The sequence below is a fragment of the Galeopterus variegatus genome, unplaced genomic scaffold (genome assembly GCF_000696425.1).
Source record: "Galeopterus variegatus unplaced genomic scaffold, G_variegatus-3.0.2 Scaffold195, whole genome shotgun sequence".
Classification (NCBI taxonomy): domain Eukaryota; kingdom Metazoa; phylum Chordata; class Mammalia; order Dermoptera; family Cynocephalidae; genus Galeopterus; species Galeopterus variegatus.
In genome coordinates, this window is record NW_007726306.1 from 251447 (window position 1) to 273516 (window position 22070).

The 22070-nt window shown below is 40.8% G+C and overlaps 1 protein-coding gene across 1 annotated transcript in view; it reads left to right on the forward strand.

Annotated features, from left to right (window-relative positions):
- Positions 1-22070, forward strand: part of USP7 (ubiquitin specific peptidase 7 (herpes virus-associated)) — a 66783-nt gene that overhangs the window by 26574 nt on the left and 18139 nt on the right. Inside the window, exons 2-10 of the mRNA XM_008565082.1 lie at positions 5816-5920; positions 11565-11763; positions 14011-14149; positions 15074-15162; positions 16803-16911; positions 17625-17755; positions 18053-18107; positions 19098-19178; positions 19278-19368. Coding sequence (XP_008563304.1) covers positions 5816-5920; positions 11565-11763; positions 14011-14149; positions 15074-15162; positions 16803-16911; positions 17625-17755; positions 18053-18107; positions 19098-19178; positions 19278-19368 — 999 coding nt within the window. The remainder of the gene's footprint in view (positions 1-5815; positions 5921-11564; positions 11764-14010; positions 14150-15073; positions 15163-16802; positions 16912-17624; positions 17756-18052; positions 18108-19097; positions 19179-19277; positions 19369-22070) is intronic.

The following is a 22070-nucleotide window of genomic DNA, read 5'->3' on the forward strand; positions in this document are numbered from 1 at the left end:
GATCCCCTATAGGGATGGCCTGTTGGCTCACTGGGTGAGCGTGGTGCTGACAACACCAAGTCAAGGGTTAAGATCCCCTTACCGGTCATCTTTAAAAAATAAAAATAAAAAAAAATAAACTTTTAATTTTGGAGTAATTTTAAATTTATGGAAAGGTTGCAAAGGTAGCACAGTTTTTCGTTTACCCCTTGCTCAGTTCCCCCCACTGCTAATTTACATCACAAGGGTACTTTTGTCACAGAACTGACATTGGTACATTACTACTAACCAAAATTGAGACTTAATTGGGATTTTATGAGTTTTTCCATTAATGTTTGTTCCTGGACCACTTTGTGTTATCTCAGTCGATGAGGTTGCTTGAATGTGTTCCTGGTCCAAAAGACAAGAATTTTGTGGGATGCTTTTTTAAAAAAAGAATGTTGAGACAGATCTCCTGGAGATTCTATGCAGTCACTCTTATGTGGATGAGAGAACCTTTTCCCCTCCCCCAGCAGACTCTACTGCAGAGACATGCAGACATGGCTGGGAACCACATGCTTGGACCAGAAGGTGATTCAGGATTTCAGGCTGAGTTCCTTATGCTAGTGGTGGATTTAGAGAGCCAATACCGACTTTTCTAAACTATCCTTCTGAAATGTGTTTGGGGTTGCCAATTGAGAAATACTGTCAGTCTGAAGTTCATGAGCAGAAAGATACAGGTTCTTTAATTTCCCTTGATAAACTTCTATTTTAGGTAATATCCTTAAATGGGCTTGGTGGTAGGAAGTGAGGAGATGAGAGGAGGAGGAGGGTGGACCAGGCTGGAACTGGAAGGGTTTTGTCTTAGAATTCAAGGTGAATTGATGGAGCCTTACAGCACATCTTAATCTCCAACTCTGTATGACCAATCCAGGGACTAAGAGTTGGCCCATGCATTCTGTGTATTCTGCTGTTGTGACAGAGCTGTAGCTTTGGTTGCCAGGTTGTCCTCACTGGTTGGGCCTGAATGACAACACCTGTGAACCTGAGGCAGAGCTGGATCTTTTTGGCCAAGTCACTACCTGGTGGCAGTACATAGACTCTTAGTTGGACGGCTGTGAGGTTTTATTGTGGTGTGTCATCCACGCCCCCCACCCCTGGCCCCTTTGTGGGTGGTTTGATAAATCTTTGTGAAGTGACAGGAAATGTCAAAGTTCTGATCTGTCTTATCCAGGGGTGAGATTCAGGCGCTAAATTAGTGCCAGCTAATTTTCATAGCAATTGGCAAGTGTTCTTTGGGACAGTAGTTCTGCGTTATGACATCACAAGTGGAAGGTGGTGAGTTGAAAGCTGAATATAAGCACAAGCATCCTCCATGGGAGGAAATATAAGCCTTATAACTAGCTGAGGTAGCCTGTTGTATGTTTTGAAAAAATAGGAATTTAAAAATACATACAGTATTATGCCTCTGATTATTGTCACAAGTAATGAAAACTATCTTCTGTTGTATTTCTGGGTGTGATATGTGTATTTTGGAATGGTAAATCCCCCCCCCCCCAACATTTGGCATACCATGGACTTTTTTGTCTGTTTATTTGAGGTATTGCCATCATCACTGGTGTTTGCCAAATGTGTCCCTAATCATTATTTTAGATAGTTGTGTGTGAAAAAAATTAGTGCTGTAGTTCATGTTTGGTCAAATCAGAGTTAACATGTCTTAGAAAATCCCAACTAGGCAGGACGTAAAACTCAGCCGTGAATCTTTTATATAGCAGTAAGTGTATGCACATGCCAGTCTTGCACATCTGTTTTTGACAGTAAAAGCAGGCAGTCTCTGGAAACCCAGTACAGATCTTTTGTGGCTATCAGTGCTTTCATCGTTTATTTCTGGTCCAGAGATTTACCATGTCTTAATTAAAATGTTAATCCTCTTGCTTCCTAACTCATTTATGAGAAACTTTAAAAAAACCTGGATACTGAGTCCCTTAGGAGCTAGACTTGAATGGCTTTGGCAGTGGGTTGGGAGCTTCATGGGGCCTGTTGTTGGCCAGCCCTATTCTCCATATCCTTGTTGGACTGACCCATGATCTTTTGCCATCTCACAGCCACTGGCCTTGCCTATTATCTCTGTACCAGTGAGGGGTGGGAAAGGGCAAATTGTCCAAACCAACATGAATGTGTTAATTTTTGATGTAAAAGATGGGGTATTGCTCAGGAGAATCTGGGTCAACTGAAGGACTCTAGATGGCTTTGCCTTTTAGGGGCCAACTGCAGAAAAGCCCTGTCTTATTACTATAGCAGTATCCTAAAGTATTAGGCTTTTTTCACTCAGCACATTGCAGTTAGTCCTACTGCCAAAAAACTGGAGTAGAATTTACTAGTTTTCCCTACCCCCACACTGTAAGGTATTGTATTAATCTGTTTTCTGTGGCTTATAACAATACCCAAAACTGGGTAATTTATAGAGAAATAAAATTTCTTTCTTACAGTTCTGGAGTCTGAAAAGTCTAGGGTCAAGGGGGCACATCTGATGAGGGCCTTCTTCCTGGTGGGGACTCTCTACATGGTCCCTAGATTGTGCAGGTGTCATATGGCAAGGGGGCAAAAGCGAGTCCATATGCTTTCTTCCTCTCCTTATAAAACCCCCAGTCTATGCCCTGATAACCCATTAAACCATTAACCCATTGATCCATAAATGGATTAATCCATTCATGAGGGCAGAGCCCTCACAATCCAATTACCCCCCAGAGGCCCTACCTTTCAAATACCATAGTTGGATTTCCCACTCTCTTAACACTGTTATAATGGAGATCAAGCTTCAATATGAGTTTTGGGTGGACATTCAAACCATAGCAGGTGTGTTAACAACGATCCATAGATCTCTTGACTCAATCATGATTTTTATTATTGCCATAATTTTGTGAAAACACACTCTGTCTCAAGTCACCAAAACAAACCTTTCTTTCAGCTATAATCTGAACTAATGTCAGCCAAAAGGCCAAAAAGTATGCTAACTGGCCAGCCCTATAATCTGAATTCATTTGCATCTCACAGTCTGATTTCAGTGGGCCTCATGAAACCATAACCTTTGTCTGTACTTCGAATTACAGATCAGTTGTAGAATTCTGTATAACTTTACACAATTTAGACTGCTTGTATTTACATGTGATCCTAATTTTAGAAGTGATGTCTTGTTTAGCATGCAGAAGATGATCTGTCATTTTTGCATTCGTGCATTATAAACCATGTTTTAAAGCAATTGTAGTAGCATAGGTTTGAACTGAGGTACTAAAAGTACCAGGTCCACATCTTTCAAGCAAATTACTTTTAATATTTATGTAGTGTAAGATTTGCATAGTGTGAGTATGTGGGTGTATACAGTGTACTGTATACTCTATTGTCACATCTGTAGAACTTCTTAATAGGTTCTTATCTATCCTCCCAGTGTTTTTGTAGACACCTTCTGAAATTTATAAAGGTAATAAGAATTTAAATACTCCTAACACACAACTCTCTTCTTTTATAACAAAGGTTATCTTAATTTTTTTTAAAACTAAACATTCCTTAGAGAACTTACCGTATAGTTACATTTAAAAAAAAGTTTCTCAAACTGCTGCATAGCATTCCATTGGTAGTATGTGCCATAACTTATTTAATAAGCCTTCATAGGGTTTTCCCCATAAAACTTTTTATTTATTTATTTATTTTTAAAAAAAGATGACCGGTAAGGGGATCTCAACCCTTGGCTTGGTGTTGTCAGCACCACGCTCAGCCAGTGAGCAAACCGGCCATCCCTATATAGGATCTGAACCCATGGCCTTGGTGTTATCAGCACCGCACTCTACCGAGTGAGCCACGGGCCGGCCTCCCCATAAAACTTTTTAATGATGATTTGTTGTAGTTTTAGGAGGATAGATGTGGATGAAAGACATTTCAAAGTACCTGATTTTTCTTTTAACACGTATGTTTTAAGTTTAGAGAGTTTGATGTTTAGAGAGTTTGAGCTAGTTAAGAACCAGCAAAAAGAGTCTCTCCTTTCTTTCCTTCCTGTCTCTTGATATCTGACCGCCTTTCCTTAAAACCCTCCACCAATTTTTCTTTCAGGGGATGGTGGTCGAAGGACTAGTTTAAAAGTGCATATGTTTGAGGCTGGCTAGTTAGTTAACTCAGTTGGTTAGGATGCGGTGTTATGACACACCGAGGTCAAGTTTTCGGATCCCTTTACTGGCCAGATGTGCCACCCCCAGCCAAAAGAAAAGGGTGTATATGTTTGTTTTTAGAAATAGCTTTTAACACAATCATTAAGTAAGTATAATTAATTAAGTAATCAGTATCTGTGGGTTCTGCATTCACAGATTCAACCAACCAACCGCAGATTGAAAATATTTGGAGGAAAACAATAAAAAATTAAAATAAAAACAATGCAGCATGATAACCATTTACACAGCCTTTACACTGTGTTAGATATTGGAAATAGTCTACAGATGATTTAAAGTATATGGAGGGATGAACAGAGGTTATATGTATGTACTACACCATATTTATATTGGGGACTTGAGCCATCAAGCTTGGAAATGTCAAAATTTGGGTGGTAATACCTGTTTCTTAGTATTTTGAGATGCTTAAGGTGGGGGGAGGGCACGATTTTATTCAGGAATTATTGGAGAAGTTTCAGGCTATAATCTGATAGTTGGGGTTTTGGAGAGAGCCTAAAGGAGGGGTGCTGTCCTTGGTGCTGAATCACATTGTATTCTGTCTGAATGGTGGAAGAGCTCTGAAATTGTGAAGGCCAAGCCCACACTCACCTAGTAGTTAGAAGAAACACATCTCCTGCTTGTACCTGAGATTCTTCATTTCTGTTGGAGTGTCTGATAGGCCAGGGAAAGCCAGCTGTGTAGGCAGCATGAGGGCCAGCTTTAGTTGTAGTGAGCTGTTCTGACATATGGTATGAACCTATTTATACTCTAATGTCTTGTCATAGTTTGTTCTACTTTTGAATCATGGACCTGTATCAGTGTAAGAGAAAATAGTTTTTAAATTAATGAATATAGTGTATAGAGTGCTGCAAGTGGAGCTTACTTCTTATATTTGCCAGGCATTACTTAAAGTTTTGATCAGTTTCTGAATACTTTCCAGACTTTTTACATAATTATGCATTGTCTACTGACACTTTAAGGATGGCAGTTTGGGGCTGGCTGGTTAGCTCAGTTGGTTAGAGCACAGTGTTAGAACACCAACGTCAAATGTTTGGATCCTCACACTGGCCAGCTGTGAGGGAAAGAAACAAAAAGGATAATTTGATGTTTTAAGGTACTGGAATGTGGTCATGGTGAAGAGTTTAAAATGTTTGTCCTATGTATAGTGTTTGCATGTGTTCAGTAATCTTCTCAACAAAATTGTTATGTAGGATTTAGGATTGAACTAATTAGGAAACCTATTGCAAAATAATGACTTTCCATGTCAATTATATAAAGATTTAAAAAATCTAAGCTGATTAGCTATTGTAGAATAAGATTTGTATAAAATACATAAATGATACATAAAGTAATCATTAGATAAATATCATTGCAAAAGGAGGAGATTATATTATTTTTTGGCAATTGGCCAATATGGGGATCTGAATGGAGCAGATTATTATGTGGTATATCATGTGTTCAGATACCATTTAGCATTTTGAAAGCAACAAAATTTCATGTTTAGTAAACATACTATTGAATACCTTGGATTAGAATGAATTTTCATTATGCTGTAATTGGAATTTATTAGTGACTAGAAATGGCTGAAAGTGTATAAATAAATCTTATTTAACCCAAGCCGTGAAGGTAAAACTCATGGAGTTTTTTTGTTTTATTTAAAGCTGGAGATACAGATGACCCACCAAGAATTACTCAAAACCCTGTCATCAATGGGAACGTGGCCCTGAGTGACGGGCACAGCAACACAGAGGAGGACATGGAGGATGGTGAGTACCTGCGGTTTGCTTGCTCGCAGCGGGTGGAAAGCGGTCAGAACCACAAACACATTCCATCCGTATTTTTTCCTTGAGTACTTCCAGGTTTCTTAAGAGTAGCTAGTTTTCAGGAGATTGTATCTGAGGACAATTTAGGATCTTATTTTGGTTTTGAATTTCAAGATTGCCTACAGAATTTTAAGGTAAGTTGATTCTCCCTAACCTAGGTGAGAAGGTTTAGACACAGAGGTTTATAATAGGTGGATCTTTTCTTAAGCCTGCAGTTCTCCAGCCACAGTTAGTACTCAGAACAAGTATATCTTACTCTCCTTCCCTTTTAGTTTGCAGCAAGACACTTTCAGTCATTGGAACTTGGCTTTCCATTGCATTTTCATTGTAGTGTGTATCAGTCATTTGTAGCTGATAATCCTTCCCTGCTCCTGTTAGGTGTGAAATCAGATTCAAGCTTTGGGCTTCATTCTCCCACTAACTTTTGGTCTATAGCTTCTATGTGAAAAGTATATGCATATGTACATGCATGGAGATTTTGTGTCCAGGAAATCACTTTTTTCTTTCAAGACAATTTCTTCTTATAATTTATCAGATTATGTGACCTAAACATTTGCAAGGTCAAAGTCATGAGAGAAGGGAGCAGCCAGTAATTGCTTTATGCAGTCTCTGGAATCATGCAGTGTAATATGAAACCATGTTCTGTCAAAAAAGCATGTCCATCAATCCTCATGAGGGTTGTGTCCTTCCCAGGGGAGTAACGGGGCAGTTGAAAGAAACCATCAGTCACGGGCTGCACCACCAGAAGGACTGCCGTTCAGACCTCCTGCCAAAAGTTGAGCCTCCATGAGACACTGCAGCCGTAGTTGAGAGTTCTCTCACAGTGCGGCTTACCCCCTGGCAGCTGGCTGAGGCAATATCTGAGGAAGGTAAAGAGGCGTGGTCTAAACCCGCGGCTTTGTTACCTGTGGAGTTCGCTTTCCACTGTAGACGAAGGGCAGCAAGTGGTGTGGGTGTGGTCTCACTGGTTGTTGGGCTTTTGGTGGTTTTATTTCAGAGATACCAGACTGGTTCAGAGAGCACATTCGGGGAGGCATGGCCAGGTCTGATGTGCCAGCTGTGTGTGTGGGATCAACTGTGTCACTCGTGCAGCAGTTACTGGCCCCACCCAGAGTCTAGTCTACAGTGTCCACAGAACAATTTGATTCTAACATTTTCTTCCCTTCTATTTATTTTATTTATTTATTTATTTATTTATTTTTTTAGAGAGAAGGTTTTGGGAGGAAACGTAGATGTAGAATTGATAAAATCAGATATTGGATAATTCCTTTTTGGGGGGCGGGGCTCTCCTGTGCATTATGGGATGCCAGTGTCCCACTCGCCACACCCCCACGCACAGTTATGACAACCAAAATGTCTCTAGACATTGCCAGATGTCTCCTGGGGGCCCAAATTGCCTCTGTTGAGAATAACTGTTATAAAATCATAATTAAGTAAAATCCTCTTTTGAGGCAAATTTTACTAAATTATTAGTAGTATAATGGTGCTAAACCATAGGACTTAAAAGTGAAAATGCCTCCATTGTGAATTCCCAAAAGGAAAAAACTGTGTTATCAGAGAAAGTAGACTAGTTTCAGTCACTTTTTTTCTCTTTTGGAATTTTAGTTGTCTTTCGAAATGCCCAAGGGGTATGAGAGATCATATCTATTTGATGGCAAAAGGCATGGGAAGGAGATGATTCTGGTACTAGGAGCAGAATTCTTAGTTGAGAATTTCACAGCTGTATTATGTATCGTGAAACAGGCTTCTGCAAGCTAGCTGTAAGTGTGCCATGAACAGGGTTCAGAATTCTAGGTAGTTTGCAGAGTGCTAGGTTAAACAAGCTTCTTTCCTGTAGTACGTCTCAGTGCTGTCAGTATCCTAACGTACGTTGTTTCTCCAAAAGAACAGACTCCCTTTCCTTGAATCTCCTTTTAACGTTTCAAACTAGAACACACAGTCTGGGAAACACTGGATTAGAATATTTTTGTAGCTGTATTATCAATGACTTATATGCAGAGAAGCCTTTTTAGTGGGGGGAACTTCTTGTATAGAAAGTTAAACAGCTAATAGTGCAGGGATAGATGGGAAAACCTGAGTAGTTGAGGAAGAGAGCATCTAAAGATCCTGTTAACATAGAATTATGGGAAAGTATCAGAATTATTTTAAGTCATATCTGCTTATTTTATAGTAGTTTCTCATCAACTGCTTTTCCTTAGATGACCAAGAGAAGTTTCAAAGCAAATTCAGCCTCTGAAGACCTAGATGGATCTAGATTTAGATTGTTGATACCCATGAAAAAAAAGTAATTTCTAGGGATTGACTAGGACTTGCAAAAACTCGTATTGGAATAAATCATTGAGATTTGATAAAATTACTGCAAGAGCACCATTTGGGGACATTTTAGGCTCACCTCTCTGATTCAAAAAACTTCATGAAACTGAAGCCCAGGCTGTTCCATTGGCCTTTGCCCTACAAAGATAAAATTGGTGTTAAGAATGGGCACAGTGGGAGCTTTGGCCCACTTGGCAGCAGTTCTCATAAAGCTGAGATGGCTTTATGAGAACTGCTGCCTCTGCTTTGGGGGTCTCCGGGGCAGGACTAGAAGGTAGTGCATTATCAAGGAGTCTGGATGAGGACATGTGGTGGCAGCAGAAGCTTGTCATCCTGTCATATACAATGAAAAGAAGCATGGAGTCATGAAATAACTGTTAATGTCAGTAGTATCAAGCAGGTTAGAGTCTCTTTGTGAATGAAGTACTAATTCTCCAGGTATGGGGTGTCCTTCATAGTCCCCAGTGTACCACTTCACCCATGTACATGGGCAGAGACATTTGCCTGTCAGTCTCATGTAATTCCAATTCTGCCGACCATATCTGTTAAAGATGGGTTTCAAGTCCGCTTCTCTTTCTCGTAGGCCCTCCTGCCTTGACTTTTTTGGTATTTAATATAAAATTTCAATTACTCCATTTTTTTTTGTCTTTTGTCTTTTTTCCGTGTCCGGCAACGGATTGCAACCCTCAGTGTTGCCCCCGTACCGGACCGGGGACCGGCAACGGGATTGCAAACCTCGGCGTTGCTCCCGCGCCTCGCTCAAAGCGGGAACTGGTCTGTATGTGGGATCCGAACCCTCAGGCAGGAGCGCCACCGCGCTTCCCAAGCGGCGCACTATCCAGTGCGCCACCGGGCTGGCCCCTCAATTACTCCATTATATGAAGCATTTAGAGCCACTGAGGTGGAATTTTTATTCACACGAAGTCTTATGTTAAACTTCCTGATTAGCATATTTTATAAGATCAGTCCGTTCTAAGAATGTGCCTTGAGCATGAGGCAGAAATCTGGTGTTTAACTTAACAAATGTGAACTAACCACAGTGTGCCAGGCTTGGGGGCACAGAGGTAAAAGCGCTGCAGCCTCTGTGGAGCTGGCCACCTAGAAGACTTAGTGCCACTACTGAATGGTTGTATTTAATATTTTTATAGAATAACTTAGGGATTTGACTAAACTGTAGAGTGGAAGAAAGCATAATATGTATTGATTTTGTATACATAAAATCTAACCCTGAAGAGAGCTGACTTACACAAAAATGATGTTTCATAGAAGAGAGGCATAACCTTGTGACAGAACTTTTTAGGTCCACTGGTTGCTTTCTGTATGGTTCTGTATATACAGTCTCTATATAAAGCAGGCATCCTAATTTTCTAACTTTTGTTAGGTACTGTGTTTTGTGGAGTCTTAAACTCCAGGCATAGCATTTTAAAAACCAAAGGCAGGGTGACTGACTGTGTCACTGTGCTTAGTATCTCAGCAAATCTTGGGTGTTGAAATCCCTTGTTGTCACTTTGTGAAACACTTAACCTCAGTGAGCCTCAATTTCCTCACTTACAAAATGGGAATTAAGTAACTTCTACCTTTGTCTGCCTTGCAGGATTTAAATGCTGCTCAAATGTGATTGATGTGTCCGTAAAAATATGTAGCAAAATGTTCTTCGAAGCCATTCTAGACATCACTATCTGGAACAAATTTCTTGCCTTTTAGTAGATTTCATCCCTCAAAAGGATTAGGGTAATAACTACCACCCGAAGAAGCTTGAACAAATAATTCTTCTCTTAGACTCCCCTTTTGAGCTGCTTTTCGTTCCGAAGAGCCTCTGCTTGTGAACTATTGAGCAGGGTTATGCGGAGCAAAAGAATTTGGGGTGAAGAGTGTTTAAAAGAAAGTAAAGGTGCTAATCGTCACACATACTTTTGATTTTTATTTCTTTGGTAAATTACACTACCCTCTTGTGAGGACTGATGGACATGTTTTCTTAAGACCAAATTCAGTTAGTTGCAAACTTCAAGCAATTTCTGTACACTGAGAGGTGGCCAACACTGATAACTCAGTTGTGTTAGTGAAGTTTGGAGACAGGCATTGTTGGATCCTGTCATGGCTGCCTTCAGAGGTCTGAGGACGAAGGATGGAGTGTGTTCTTATTAACGTGCTTGTCACCCAAGCCTTTTTTTGTGCTTTAGGAGCCCGGGGGTCAGGGATTTCAAAATAGTACCTCATTCTAAGCCAGGAAAGCCTTGCTAGCACTGTCTGCTATTCTGTAGAGCATGGCCCCCTCCACGTGTGGCCTTGTTTCCAGTCTGCAGTGAGATAGGTGCAGAAAGTGAAGGAAGGCACAGAACCTTCTGGAGCAAGTTGACGGTGATGCAACAATTTTATGATGTTGGTCAGTAACAGATTGGGCGGGGTGGGTGTGGAAGGACTGTTCCTTCACAGGAGTAGTATGAGAAGCAGACAGTGAGACACTGCCAGGGTTTTCAAAGCTGACTGACCTGTGGCCTGTGGTCACTTGCCAATGAGTCATCAGTAAAAGGTGGAATTTTAAACTGAGACTTTTCAGTTGAACCTCTGCTAAGGGGCACTATATTGACGGAAACCTTAATTTCTCAAGGTGGACTTCAATCTTGTTAACACTTAACAATTTATACTATTCATGTGGAAAAGAATACCACTTAAAAAAATTATCCCCCATAGGGAGTCCAGGCTGGTATTTCACAAAAATTGTGAACTAATAAAGCTAACATTTATTTTTAGGCTAACTTCTTAGCCATCTTCTGGCCTCTAAACAGTGTGGCGTTTCCAGGGGAATGGCTGTTTCCCACCCGCTCTGCAGTCCTTACATGCCTGTGTGTCCAGCGCCTCCTTCATTTTTCCTCTCAGGACTCAGCCAAAATCTCAAGTCGTCTTCTGTCCTTGAACAGATGTGCAAGCCATTTAAGTCTTTCTCTCCAAAGTCTCTCCACTCACTCGGTGCCGAGGATTACTTGGGAATTAAAATGTGGTAGCATAGACGTTCTTATGGTGCTGATTCTTGAGTGTAAGAGGAAAGGCTGGTGTGTGTTGTTAGCCCTCTGAGTTTTGGATTTTATAAGGATTCATTCATTCAGAAACTGTCATCTCACAGTTTTAGACTTTTAATAGAATGGAAACTTTACTATCATTTTTACTGAGTTAGATTTAGCATTGTTAAGATTGTATAGAACAGTTTATTCCAAGTTTGTGCTAGTGCTTTCAGCGAATGCACTAGCCCTGTGATTGATGACGTGTTTTCTTGCAGACACCAGTTGGCGCTCCGAGGCAACCTTTCAGTTCACTGTCGAGCGCTTCAGCAGACTGAGTGAGTCGGTCCTTAGCCCTCCGTGTTTTGTGCGAAATCTGCCATGGAAGATTATGGTGATGCCACGCTTTTATCCAGACAGACCACACCAAAAAAGCGTAGGATTCTTTCTCCAGTGCAATGCTGAATCTGATTCCACGTAAGACAGTTTAAATGATGCAACTACAAACCACAAATAGTTGTATTACGTTATTGGAAGCCAAATTTGATTGGCCTAACTCAATTTAATTTAAATTTCCTTGCTGCCTCTGTATAACCCTTTGATTTTAAATTAGATAAAATACATTTCTCTTTAAAATACACTGGTATGTGTAATATCCAAATTATTTCTGTCTTGCAACTAAAAAAGTAAAGTTTGTATGTTACAGTCTGCCAGCCATGGAATTGGTCTCACCTGGACCATGTGACAATTGAGCTAGCTACCAGGCTTAAAGCTACTCTACCAGCAACTGCCTGAGGAAAGGGCCAGACATCCTTTTCATTGTGTGATAACTAATTCCCGTGGGTCATTCAGAAAGTACAAATTAAACATTCTTTGAGGGATTTAGATCATGGACCTCTGACTTATTTTAGAAAAAAACATTTTTTTATTCATATAATTTCTAAAAGGAGGGAGGTATATTATAAAATGTCTTGAAATGGAGAACAATCTTGATGAAGTTTGAAGATTAGAGGCTTCACACCTTCATAAGTATTTCAAACTTTCTACCTGTTGATTTGATCTCAAAAGTTTATGAATCTCCCCTTAAGTTAGTAACAGCAACTATTATTCAACTTTTATCAAAAGCCTAGTTCAGAGATTGCTTGTGGGGACTACAGATCGCTTTGTCATTCTGTCACACTGTCTACCTGAGGAACCTTGAGAAAGCTGCTTATTTGGACCACATCTGTCCTAGACTTCCTTCCACCCCCAGAGTGTAGCCTTTCAAAGTGCTTCATAAAAATGTTCCTCAGAGTACGCTAGCTCTAGCTGTTCTGTAGATGCCTAAGGGAATACAGTTCATTTTTTAAAGTTTTTTACTTAAAAAAAAATTTTTTTTGGCGGCTGGCCATACCAGGATTTAAACTCTTGGCCTTGGTGTTACAAGGCCGTGCTCTAACCAACTGAGCAACCAGTCAGCCCATTTTCCTTTAATGTTTAAGCAAGAAATGCCAAGCCAATTTTATGGTGCTGCCAGAGCCTCTTTGTTTATAGGTTAACTTTTTTCTTCCTCTGTTTACGTTATGATGTGATCTGATGAGTATTTGGGCTAGATTTGTTTTAGTATAATAGACATCTATAGCCTGAATGGTATGTGGGGAGAACAGTGAGCTGTCCATATCCAGTGCAAGCATCCTGAGCAACAGAGTGCCAGTGCGACACTGTTCTACACTTGTTTTGAAGAGCCTTAAACCATTTCAGTTAAGTTGCAACACGCATTTAAAGCCCTGCTTGAATTGCAGACCTTTACTATAGTGGACTTTTTTTTTTTTTTTTTTCCTTTTTGTCTTTTTTCGTGTCCGGCAACGGATCGCAACCCTCGGTGCCGCACCCGCACCTTGCTCAGCCAGTGAGCGGGAACCGGTCTGTATGTGGGATCTGAACCCTCGGCGGGAGCGCCATCGCACTCCCAAGCGGCGCACTGTAGCAGTGCGCCACCGGGCCGGCCCTATAGTGGACTTTAAAGTGGTATATCTTTTTGGTTTTTCATCATTGATTCAAATACCCTTTTGTGGTCTGCCCCTCACTTGATTACATGTATGGTCAGTTCTCTTGTGGTTGTAATTCAGTGCCCTGGCTCGATTTATGTCATCGATGAGTTCCTTGATGCCCAGGCAGGACAGCACAGCTGTGAGGGTCCCAGCACTGCCCTAGTCAGCCCTGCTTGGAAGCCTGTGTTTCTGTCCCAGTTCTACCCCAGCGTGTGTGGGAGGACATCCTAGGAGAACTGGAGAGGCACAATCCCCATGAGCTGCAGGGGGTAGGACTGACACTGAGATGTGACACCTTTAGCAGTAGAATGCAGAGGTTTACATCTGTGCATCAGCTTTAAAAAATTTTTTTTCAATTATCTGATCAAAATGCTATAATCTTTTACAAAATATATGATCAGTATTTAAAGCTCAAAACTTTTATCTCATCGGTACAGTTAAAAAGTATGCTTCAAACTTTTCAGGAATTGAAAAATAAATAAAACCACTAGTTAAATAAATACAGACTACATAGGGGCACCGCAAACACAGTTTTCTCTACTAAGGGTAAATATGCCCCCCATACCACCTTCACCCTCCAACCCAAAGGAGAGAGGAAAGAAAACAACTGAGATTTTTTGTGTGCTAGTTTTAGTGTCTTTAAAAGCTGTGAACAGTTTAAGTCACCCGAGGCTCAGACTGTTTTCTTGTACAGGTCGTGGTCTTGTCATGCACAAGCAGTGCTGAAGATCATAAACTACAGAGACGATGACAAGTCATTCAGTCGGCGCATTAGTCACTTGTTCTTCCATAAAGAAAATGATTGGGGGTTTTCCAACTTCATGGCCTGGAGCGTAAGTGTTTAGTCTAAATAATCTGAGCATTATTGCTTGTTTCCCTAATTATTTTTTTCTTCAGATTAGAGTCAAATTTTTGCTTTGTAAGTTGGGCAGTTATCTGCAAAAATGTGTTTTCTCCAGTTTCCCGGCTTAGGTTTTCAGCGGAGATCTGGATTCAGGTCTTGGTGTTTTTTTTTTTTTTGTCTTTTTGTCTTTTTGTCTTTTTCCGTGTCCGGCAACGGATCGCAACCCTCAGTGTTGCCCCCGTACCGGACCAGGGACCGGCAACGGGATTGCAGCCCTCGGCGTTGCTCCCGTGCCTCGCTCAGCCAGTGAGCGGGAACCGGTCTGTATGTGGGATCCGAACCCTTGGTCGGGAGCGCCGCCGCGCTTCCCAAGCGGCGCACTATCCAGTGCGCCACCGGGCCGGCCCTCAGGTCTTGGTGTTCAGTCAGACATTGAAAGGTCATTCCTTACTGATGAAATTTCCTTTAAAAGACTTAAAGTGCTGGAGTTTCATGTAACTTTATTAATTTTCAAGTCAGCTCATTTTGGTCCCTTTTTGCAGACGTGGTAACCAGCAGAACATTCTCAGGAATGTTGCTGCTTCGTTACTCTAATAAGTTACTCATTACTGCTTAATGTTACTCTCTAGACCAAATTCTCTATAACCTCCCCAGGCCCTGCTTCGATGAGCAGATACGGAGTTCACACGGTGGTACTGAGCTCCTGAATGCCTTGGGGTACCTTCTAGAGGGGCCATGCTACTGCAGTTTTCGTTCAGTGACAGCCAGAACACTCCAAAACTAGAAGCAAAATTGGGGTGATTTGAAGAGTAGTATTTAAGTGTGTTAAGTACAGGGCAGTAGGGTAATCTCTTTGGGATAAAGTGATTGTGTGTTCTTATGCAAGCTGGATATTCTTATTTAACTTTTACAGGAAGTGACTGATCCTGAGAAAGGATTTATAGATGATGACAAAGTAACTTTTGAAGTCTTTGTACAGGCGGATGCTCCCCATGGAGTTGCGTAAGTTTTTCTTTAATTGGGTGCTATTAAAAGTCTTTAGTGCTGCAGTGAAAGAAGCATTAGCATATATTAACAGAGATGCATATTTTCAACAAATAAGCACTTTCTGTGTTTGCCCTTTGGCGTGTACATAGACACAGACTCTCTCTTCCCCCCCCCCTCTCCCTCCCCCTTCTCTCCCTCTCTTCCTCCCTCTCTCCTTCTTCCCCTTTCCCTCTCTCTCCTCTCCCCCCCACCCCCGCTTCGCATTCACTCATTTAACAGACTTATGGAGCAGTTTCTATGTGTTGGACATGGCTGGGTACCAGGAATATAATTATATATGTAAAATATAACAAGACAGCTGTCATTTTCTGTTCTTGAGGAACGTATAGATTGGTATGGCGGAGAGCCTAAGACCAGTACATAAATTACCATAGCAGAGACACTCTGTTTTACCTGGAAAAGAGCAGGGATGTGAAAACCCTGTCTGTATGGCGATGGGCGAGCAGGGGAGGAGGTGAGCACCACTGACAGGCTGAAGCGGTGAGCGAGGTGTGAAGAAGCTTCAACCAGGGCCACTAAGGTGTGCTTGCGTGTGTTTCCCTGGCCATGGACTAAGCACTGCAACTACAGAGTGCTGTTGACTCTGCACAATAAACTTCTCTTCCAGTATTGGTCACGCTTGGTGGCAGTCATTTTTGCTCCTGTCTTTGCACTACATACAGAGGGAGATGGCGAGGACTGTTCTGCTTCACTTAGCATTCTTGTTAACACATAATTCAGAAGATCTACCTTTTCTCTTAACCAACCACCAAAATAGCAAAATAAAGACAAACAGCTCTAGAAGTTTAGAATTCTGAACTAAAACCTGCCAGGTACACTATGTATATTTCTCTCTGCAGAAAAGATGGGTTTCAGCTGTTTCCATTTCTTGCTGACCAGACATGACTTAATATGTATGTAATAAAACCGCACTGTGAGGCAAATTTTACATAAAAAGTCATGCACCACATAATGCTGTCTTGGTCAGCGACAGACAGGCCACATACATATGATGGTGGTCCCACAAGGTTATAATGCCATATTTATGTTTACTATACCTATTCTATGTTTAGGTAGGTGTAGATACACAAATACTTACCATTGTGTTACAGTTGCCTACAGTATTCAGTACAGTAACATGCTCTGCAGGTTTGTAGCCTAGGAGCAGTAGGCTATACCATCTAGGTTTGTGTAAATACACTCTATGATGTTCACACAATGACAGAATCACCTAACCTCGCATTTCCCAGAACATATTCCTGTCATTAACTGACACACAACTCTGTATAGGACTTTGTCAGTACTTATGAGTGCTGGTCCCAGTAAGTGAAAGCAGTGCTACTGTCAACAGACACATACTTAGTTACTCAAATGCTGGGGTTGAGTTTGTACCAGTCCACACGCTTCCATTGAAGGCAGCTAGGTGGTAAGAACTCCTTATGCCAAGGCCTGACGATGAGGGGTGTGTGGACCTTGGTCCTGTGTTCGGATGGTGGAAGGTGGGGGGGGGGTGATGGTTCATAACAGCGAGATGTCAGCCACCACGCTGCCACACGGTGCAGAAAGCAGAGAGGTGTCCTGTGCACTTCATCTTCAACCTCACACTGATCTTTTAGGTGGGATTCAAAGAAGCACACGGGCTATGTTGGCTTAAAGAATCAGGGAGCAACGTGCTACATGAATAGCCTGCTGCAGACCTTATTTTTCACAAATCAGCTACGAAAGGTAAATGTGTGGCATTTCTCTCTCCCAATCTTCCACCCACCCCTTTCAGGTATATTAACGGACAGGCAAAGCCCTCTCAGCAAATGTTCCAGTGTCACTTCTCTGTGCCACGGTACTGTCTCCATAGAGGTCCCTATTTTACACTGCATATTTTTATTTAGTGCTTACACACCTGCACTTGCTATTTAAGCTAACTTGGGCCATCAAGAGTTTACTACCACTAGTACAGTTTTACTGACCTAATGTTAATTGTGCTAGACATAACTTAAAATGTAAAAGTTTATAGTAAAAATAAAAACCATTAGTGGCAACATTTGAAAAGTTTTATAACAAAATTGATTATTTGAAAAATTGCTGGCCATGAAGTTGAAATTTTCATTTACTGTAGGTGCACCTTAGACACACTTTGAATCTAGTGTAGGAGAGGTAGTTGTTTCTATTTTGAGAGTTTCCTAAAAGCAGTGTGGAGCAGTACAGACACCACATAATCCTGGTTGTGTTGGGGGCCTAGCTGAAGGCTAGTTTATCAGCCTTCCATGTTGTATTTGCACTGTTCTTCCAGACAGATTACTGTGATAGGATTATACTATGGAGATTAAACTTTCTGATCTGTTGGGGATAGTTAAAAGCCCTAGCAACTACCTTAGCCACTGTAATATTAGAAATGACACTTATACATAAAAATTAAATTCTTATTTCTTTAATTCTTTTAGGCTGTGTACATGATGCCGACAGAGGGTGATGATTCTTCTAAAAGCGTTCCTTTAGCATTACAAAGAGTGTTCTATGAATTACAGCATAGTGATAAGCCCGTAGGAACAAAAAAACTAACAAAGTCATTTGGGTATGTATTAGAAATCAGCCTTCCCATTCTGTTGCTTGCTTTTTAACAACAAAAGAACACATATAGCCTTCAAATGTATGTACATTTACTTGCAAACACCACTTCCTCTAGCAATAAGATTTTCACAATATAAAAGATTCAGTTTATCTTTCAATTATATGATCCCAAATAATCTTTATCTAAAATGAATTAGAGAATAATGCCTGATTATTCCATTTAGTTTTTAAATCTAAGTTGCTTTTTTAATTATTTGAAATTTGGAAATCTAAATGTAGATGTCCATTTTATCTTTGAAAGGTGGGAAACTTTAGATAGCTTCATGCAACACGATGTTCAAGAGCTGTGTCGAGTGGTAAGTTTCAAACAGTAATTGTATGTATAGTTCTTACACTGAATATTTTGAAGCAGTGTCAACAGTTGTTTCCAAGTAGGACCTCAGATCTAAGTCACACAACATCCATCTTTGTTTAGAACCAAAGCTAGGCTAGAAAGAAAAGGCAGCATCTCTCTAGTTTTAAAAGCTGGGAAGAATTATCTGAATAAGTTTTTGAAGGTGAAATGTTAGAGGAAGCTTGAATTTAAATGCTAGTAGGTAGTAGGCTTTTAATTTGTTAAATTGGTGTAATACACAAATTATTAATCAGAGAACCAGCAGGTTGCCTTAGCTTTCCTCATGGCCCCAGACCACTTTAGAATAGTGATTTCTGTTACCACTCTAACTTCCAGACCCCTCCTGTGTACCCATGTTCTTATTGAGGCGGGTCTCCGTATTTTAGTGATTCTTCCCCAACCCATCATTACTCACCAGCAGATTCTCACTCTTCTAGTTGTGATGAAAGACACACACACACACACAACATGAAATGGCTATTCAAGGTGATTGGCTGGGCAAGGTGTGTTTTCTTTTTTGCAGCACTAGCTGGATTGAATCCAGTTCATTAAATATCCATGGACAAACCAGTCAATCCTGTTGACAGGCTCAACCTCATTAATCTCTTGGTGTGGACCATTACGAGTTAAGTTTAGTGATCAATTTACATGCTTTTACACAGAGGTAAAATGAATATTTAAAAAAAAAATGCTTCTGAAGGCACTACAGATTACTAATTCATCCCAAAGGCTGTATAAAAGGTTAACCTCGACTGTTGCATGTAGATATTTTTGTTAAAATCCAACCAAGAAAGGATTTTGTATATGTTTTTGATAATTGCATGCCAAAGATCATAATATTTTCATAGTCTAGAATTTCTTTGACCATCGACATTTCCTAGTCAAGTATCAAATTACTGTATGTTATATATGGTATAAAAATTTTTTTTAAAACCAAAACTTTCTCTTTCAGTTGCTTGATAATGTGGAAAATAAGATGAAAGGAACGTGTGTAGAAGGCACCATACCTAAATTATTCAGAGGCAAAATGGTGGTATGTGATACCTGTTTTAAAGGATTATTTTAAAAGATTTAAAAACGTGAATTATTTTTAAAATTGATACTTAAGCCATCTTATTTTTCTTATTCATAGTCTTATATCCAGTGTAAAGAAGTAGACTATCGGTCTGATAGAAGAGAAGATTATTACGATATCCAGCTAAGTATAAAAGGAAAGAAAAATAGTAAGTTTTGTGTACTTCACGATAATTTCTGTTTTGCTCTATTGTTTTGTTTTTGCAAGTGATTTTAATTGAAATGTAGCACTGATACAGGAAATGGCCCAGATCTTCAATGAACAGCTCACTGGGTGAACCCAGGCTTGTAACTACTACCCATATCTAGAAAGACAACATTTGCCAGCACCCGAAGACCTGCCCTGGCCCTTCTCTCAGTCATTACTTCCACCTCCTCAAAGAGCTTCTTACAGCCTGGGTTAATTTTGTGTGTTCTGAGTGTTTGTTTAAGTGGAATCGTGCAGTAGAATGTATCCTTTGTTTCTGATTTCTTTTCACTCAACATTCTCTTTGTGAGATACATCCATGTTGCAAGTAGCAACAATTTGATGATTCTCAACTTTATAGTAATTCATTTTAGGAATATACCACAAAATTTTTTTGAAACTGTTCTTTTCTTGATTGATATTTGGGCCATTTCCAGTTTAAGGCTTTAGGCGTAAGGTTCATGGACCTCTTGTGCTTTTTGCTTTTACGGCAAGTGGAGTTTCTGGCCCATAGGGTGTGCATATGTTCCACTTAGTAGATACAACTAGCACGTGTCCCAAAGTGGTTTATGTACCATTTCGTCGCTGTCAGCAGTGCGTGAGAGTGACAGGTGCCCCACAGCCACACCAGCACTGTCAGTTTTCAGATTTTGAAGATTTTCAGATTTTGAAGTCTTACCACATTTTTAGTTCATATTTCCTTGAAGATATGTGAAGTTGTTGCCTTTTCAAATGCAGTTTGGATATTTTCTTTTGTATAATGCCTGTTTAAGTATTTTACCCATTTTTGTATTGGTTCGTAGTTTTTTTTTTCCTAATTGATTTGAAAAGACTTTCAAAATATGGGGGGAAAGCGCTATATTTACAACTTCTGTGTGTTTACACCTTCCAGTATCCTTCATTATTTCATTTCCTTAGTGCCTGTCGTCAGGTCTGCTCAGATGAATTCTTTCACCTTTTGTATATGTCTGAAAAGATCTTTATTTCATTTTCACTCTTGAAAGACATTTTCACTGGGTTTAGATTCTAGAGTGACACATCGCTTCTTTCAGTATGTGAGAGATGTTCCACTGTCTTCTTGCTTGTGATGCCCCAAGGAGAAGTCTGCTGTCACACTGTCATTCTTTAGTCCTCTATAGTGATCATATGTCCCATGGGTACCCCCCACCTGCTTTTAAGCTTTCCTGTATCTCACTGAGTTTAACCTGTTTGGGGTGATGATGGTGATGTGCTCTACCGCAGTTGTCTTCCTGTTTCTTCTGCTTGGTGTTCACTAAACTGCTTGGATCTGTGGTTTTATAGTTTTCATCAAGTTTGAAAATGTTCTGTCCACTCTTCAACATTTTGCCACACCCCGCCCTTCAGTGGCTGTCTGAAGTCATCCCACAGTCTCCTGATGCCCTGGTCTCAGTGTTGCATTACAGTTCTAGTGCTTTGTCTTCAACTGCTCTAGTTTTCTGCAGTGTCTGAAATGCTGTTGATACCATCCATGTTCTTTCTCCATTTCAGACATTATTTCTTTCTCATTTCTAGAGGTTTGGTTTGAATCTTTTTATGAAAATCCTCCATTTATCTTAATATGCTCTTGCTTTCTTCTACTTTCTTGAACACGTGGAATGTAGTTATAATAGTAACTTTCAAAATGTTCTTATTTACTAATTCTGTCATGTGCGATTTCTAGGTCTGTTTCTATTGAGTGGGGTGTATTGTCCAGCATCTTTGTACAGCTGCTTATCTTTTATTGGATGGCAGGAGTTGTGGTTATTATCTTGGGTGTTGCATATTCTTAACTTTTGATTTGGGGCACAGGTAAGTTAATTGGGAATAGTCTGATTCTTTTTTTTTTTTTTACTGACTGGTAACGGGATCGCAACCCTCGGTGTTGCGCCCCCACCGCACTCAGCCAGTGAGCGGGAACCGGTCTCTATATGGGATCCGAACCCTCAGCGGGAGCGCCACCGCGCTTCCAAGCGGCGCACTCTCCAGTGCGCCACCAGGCTGGCCCGAGTCTGATTCTTTTGAGGCTTGTTTTTATGCTTGCTTAGGTTGTAGCACAATGGATATTAGTTTAGGATTAGCTTGTCCCCACAACCTTTCTGTTTTCTCAGCCACATCTCCCATGTATCAGGCTTTTCCACTGTGTTTGGTGGGAGCACAGGCCCTTCCCAGACCTTTGTGAGCTCTGAGTATCTTTCGCCTGATCCTGTTCCTGTGGGTGGTTCTATCCCTGGTCCTAGGTCAAAACTTATCAATGGCTCAGAGAGAACCCTCTGCAGATCTCCAGACTTCCCTCTGTCTGCTTTGGGTAGTATACCCTACAGATTCTAGCTGCCTCGGTCTCCTCAAATCCCCACTCTTGTCTTCTGCACTCAGCAAGGTATGGGGCTCTGTCTGGGTTTCCCTTCCTGCAGCCTTGAAACTAAGCGGTGGGCTAGGCCCATTGTGGGGCTCTCATTTGTCTCCTTTCTCCTGAGCATCACTACGCTGCACTGCCTGCTATCCAGAACCTACAGTTGTTGCTTTCAGTATCGTCCGCCATGACCAGAGCTGAAGTAGTTCTTCACTCTGGATACGAGGGCTGTGTGGGATTGCTGAGGTCTTCTCCCAGTAGAGGAAGACTCTATGGCATGACTTTTACCCTCTTAACGTTGTTATTTGTTTAAC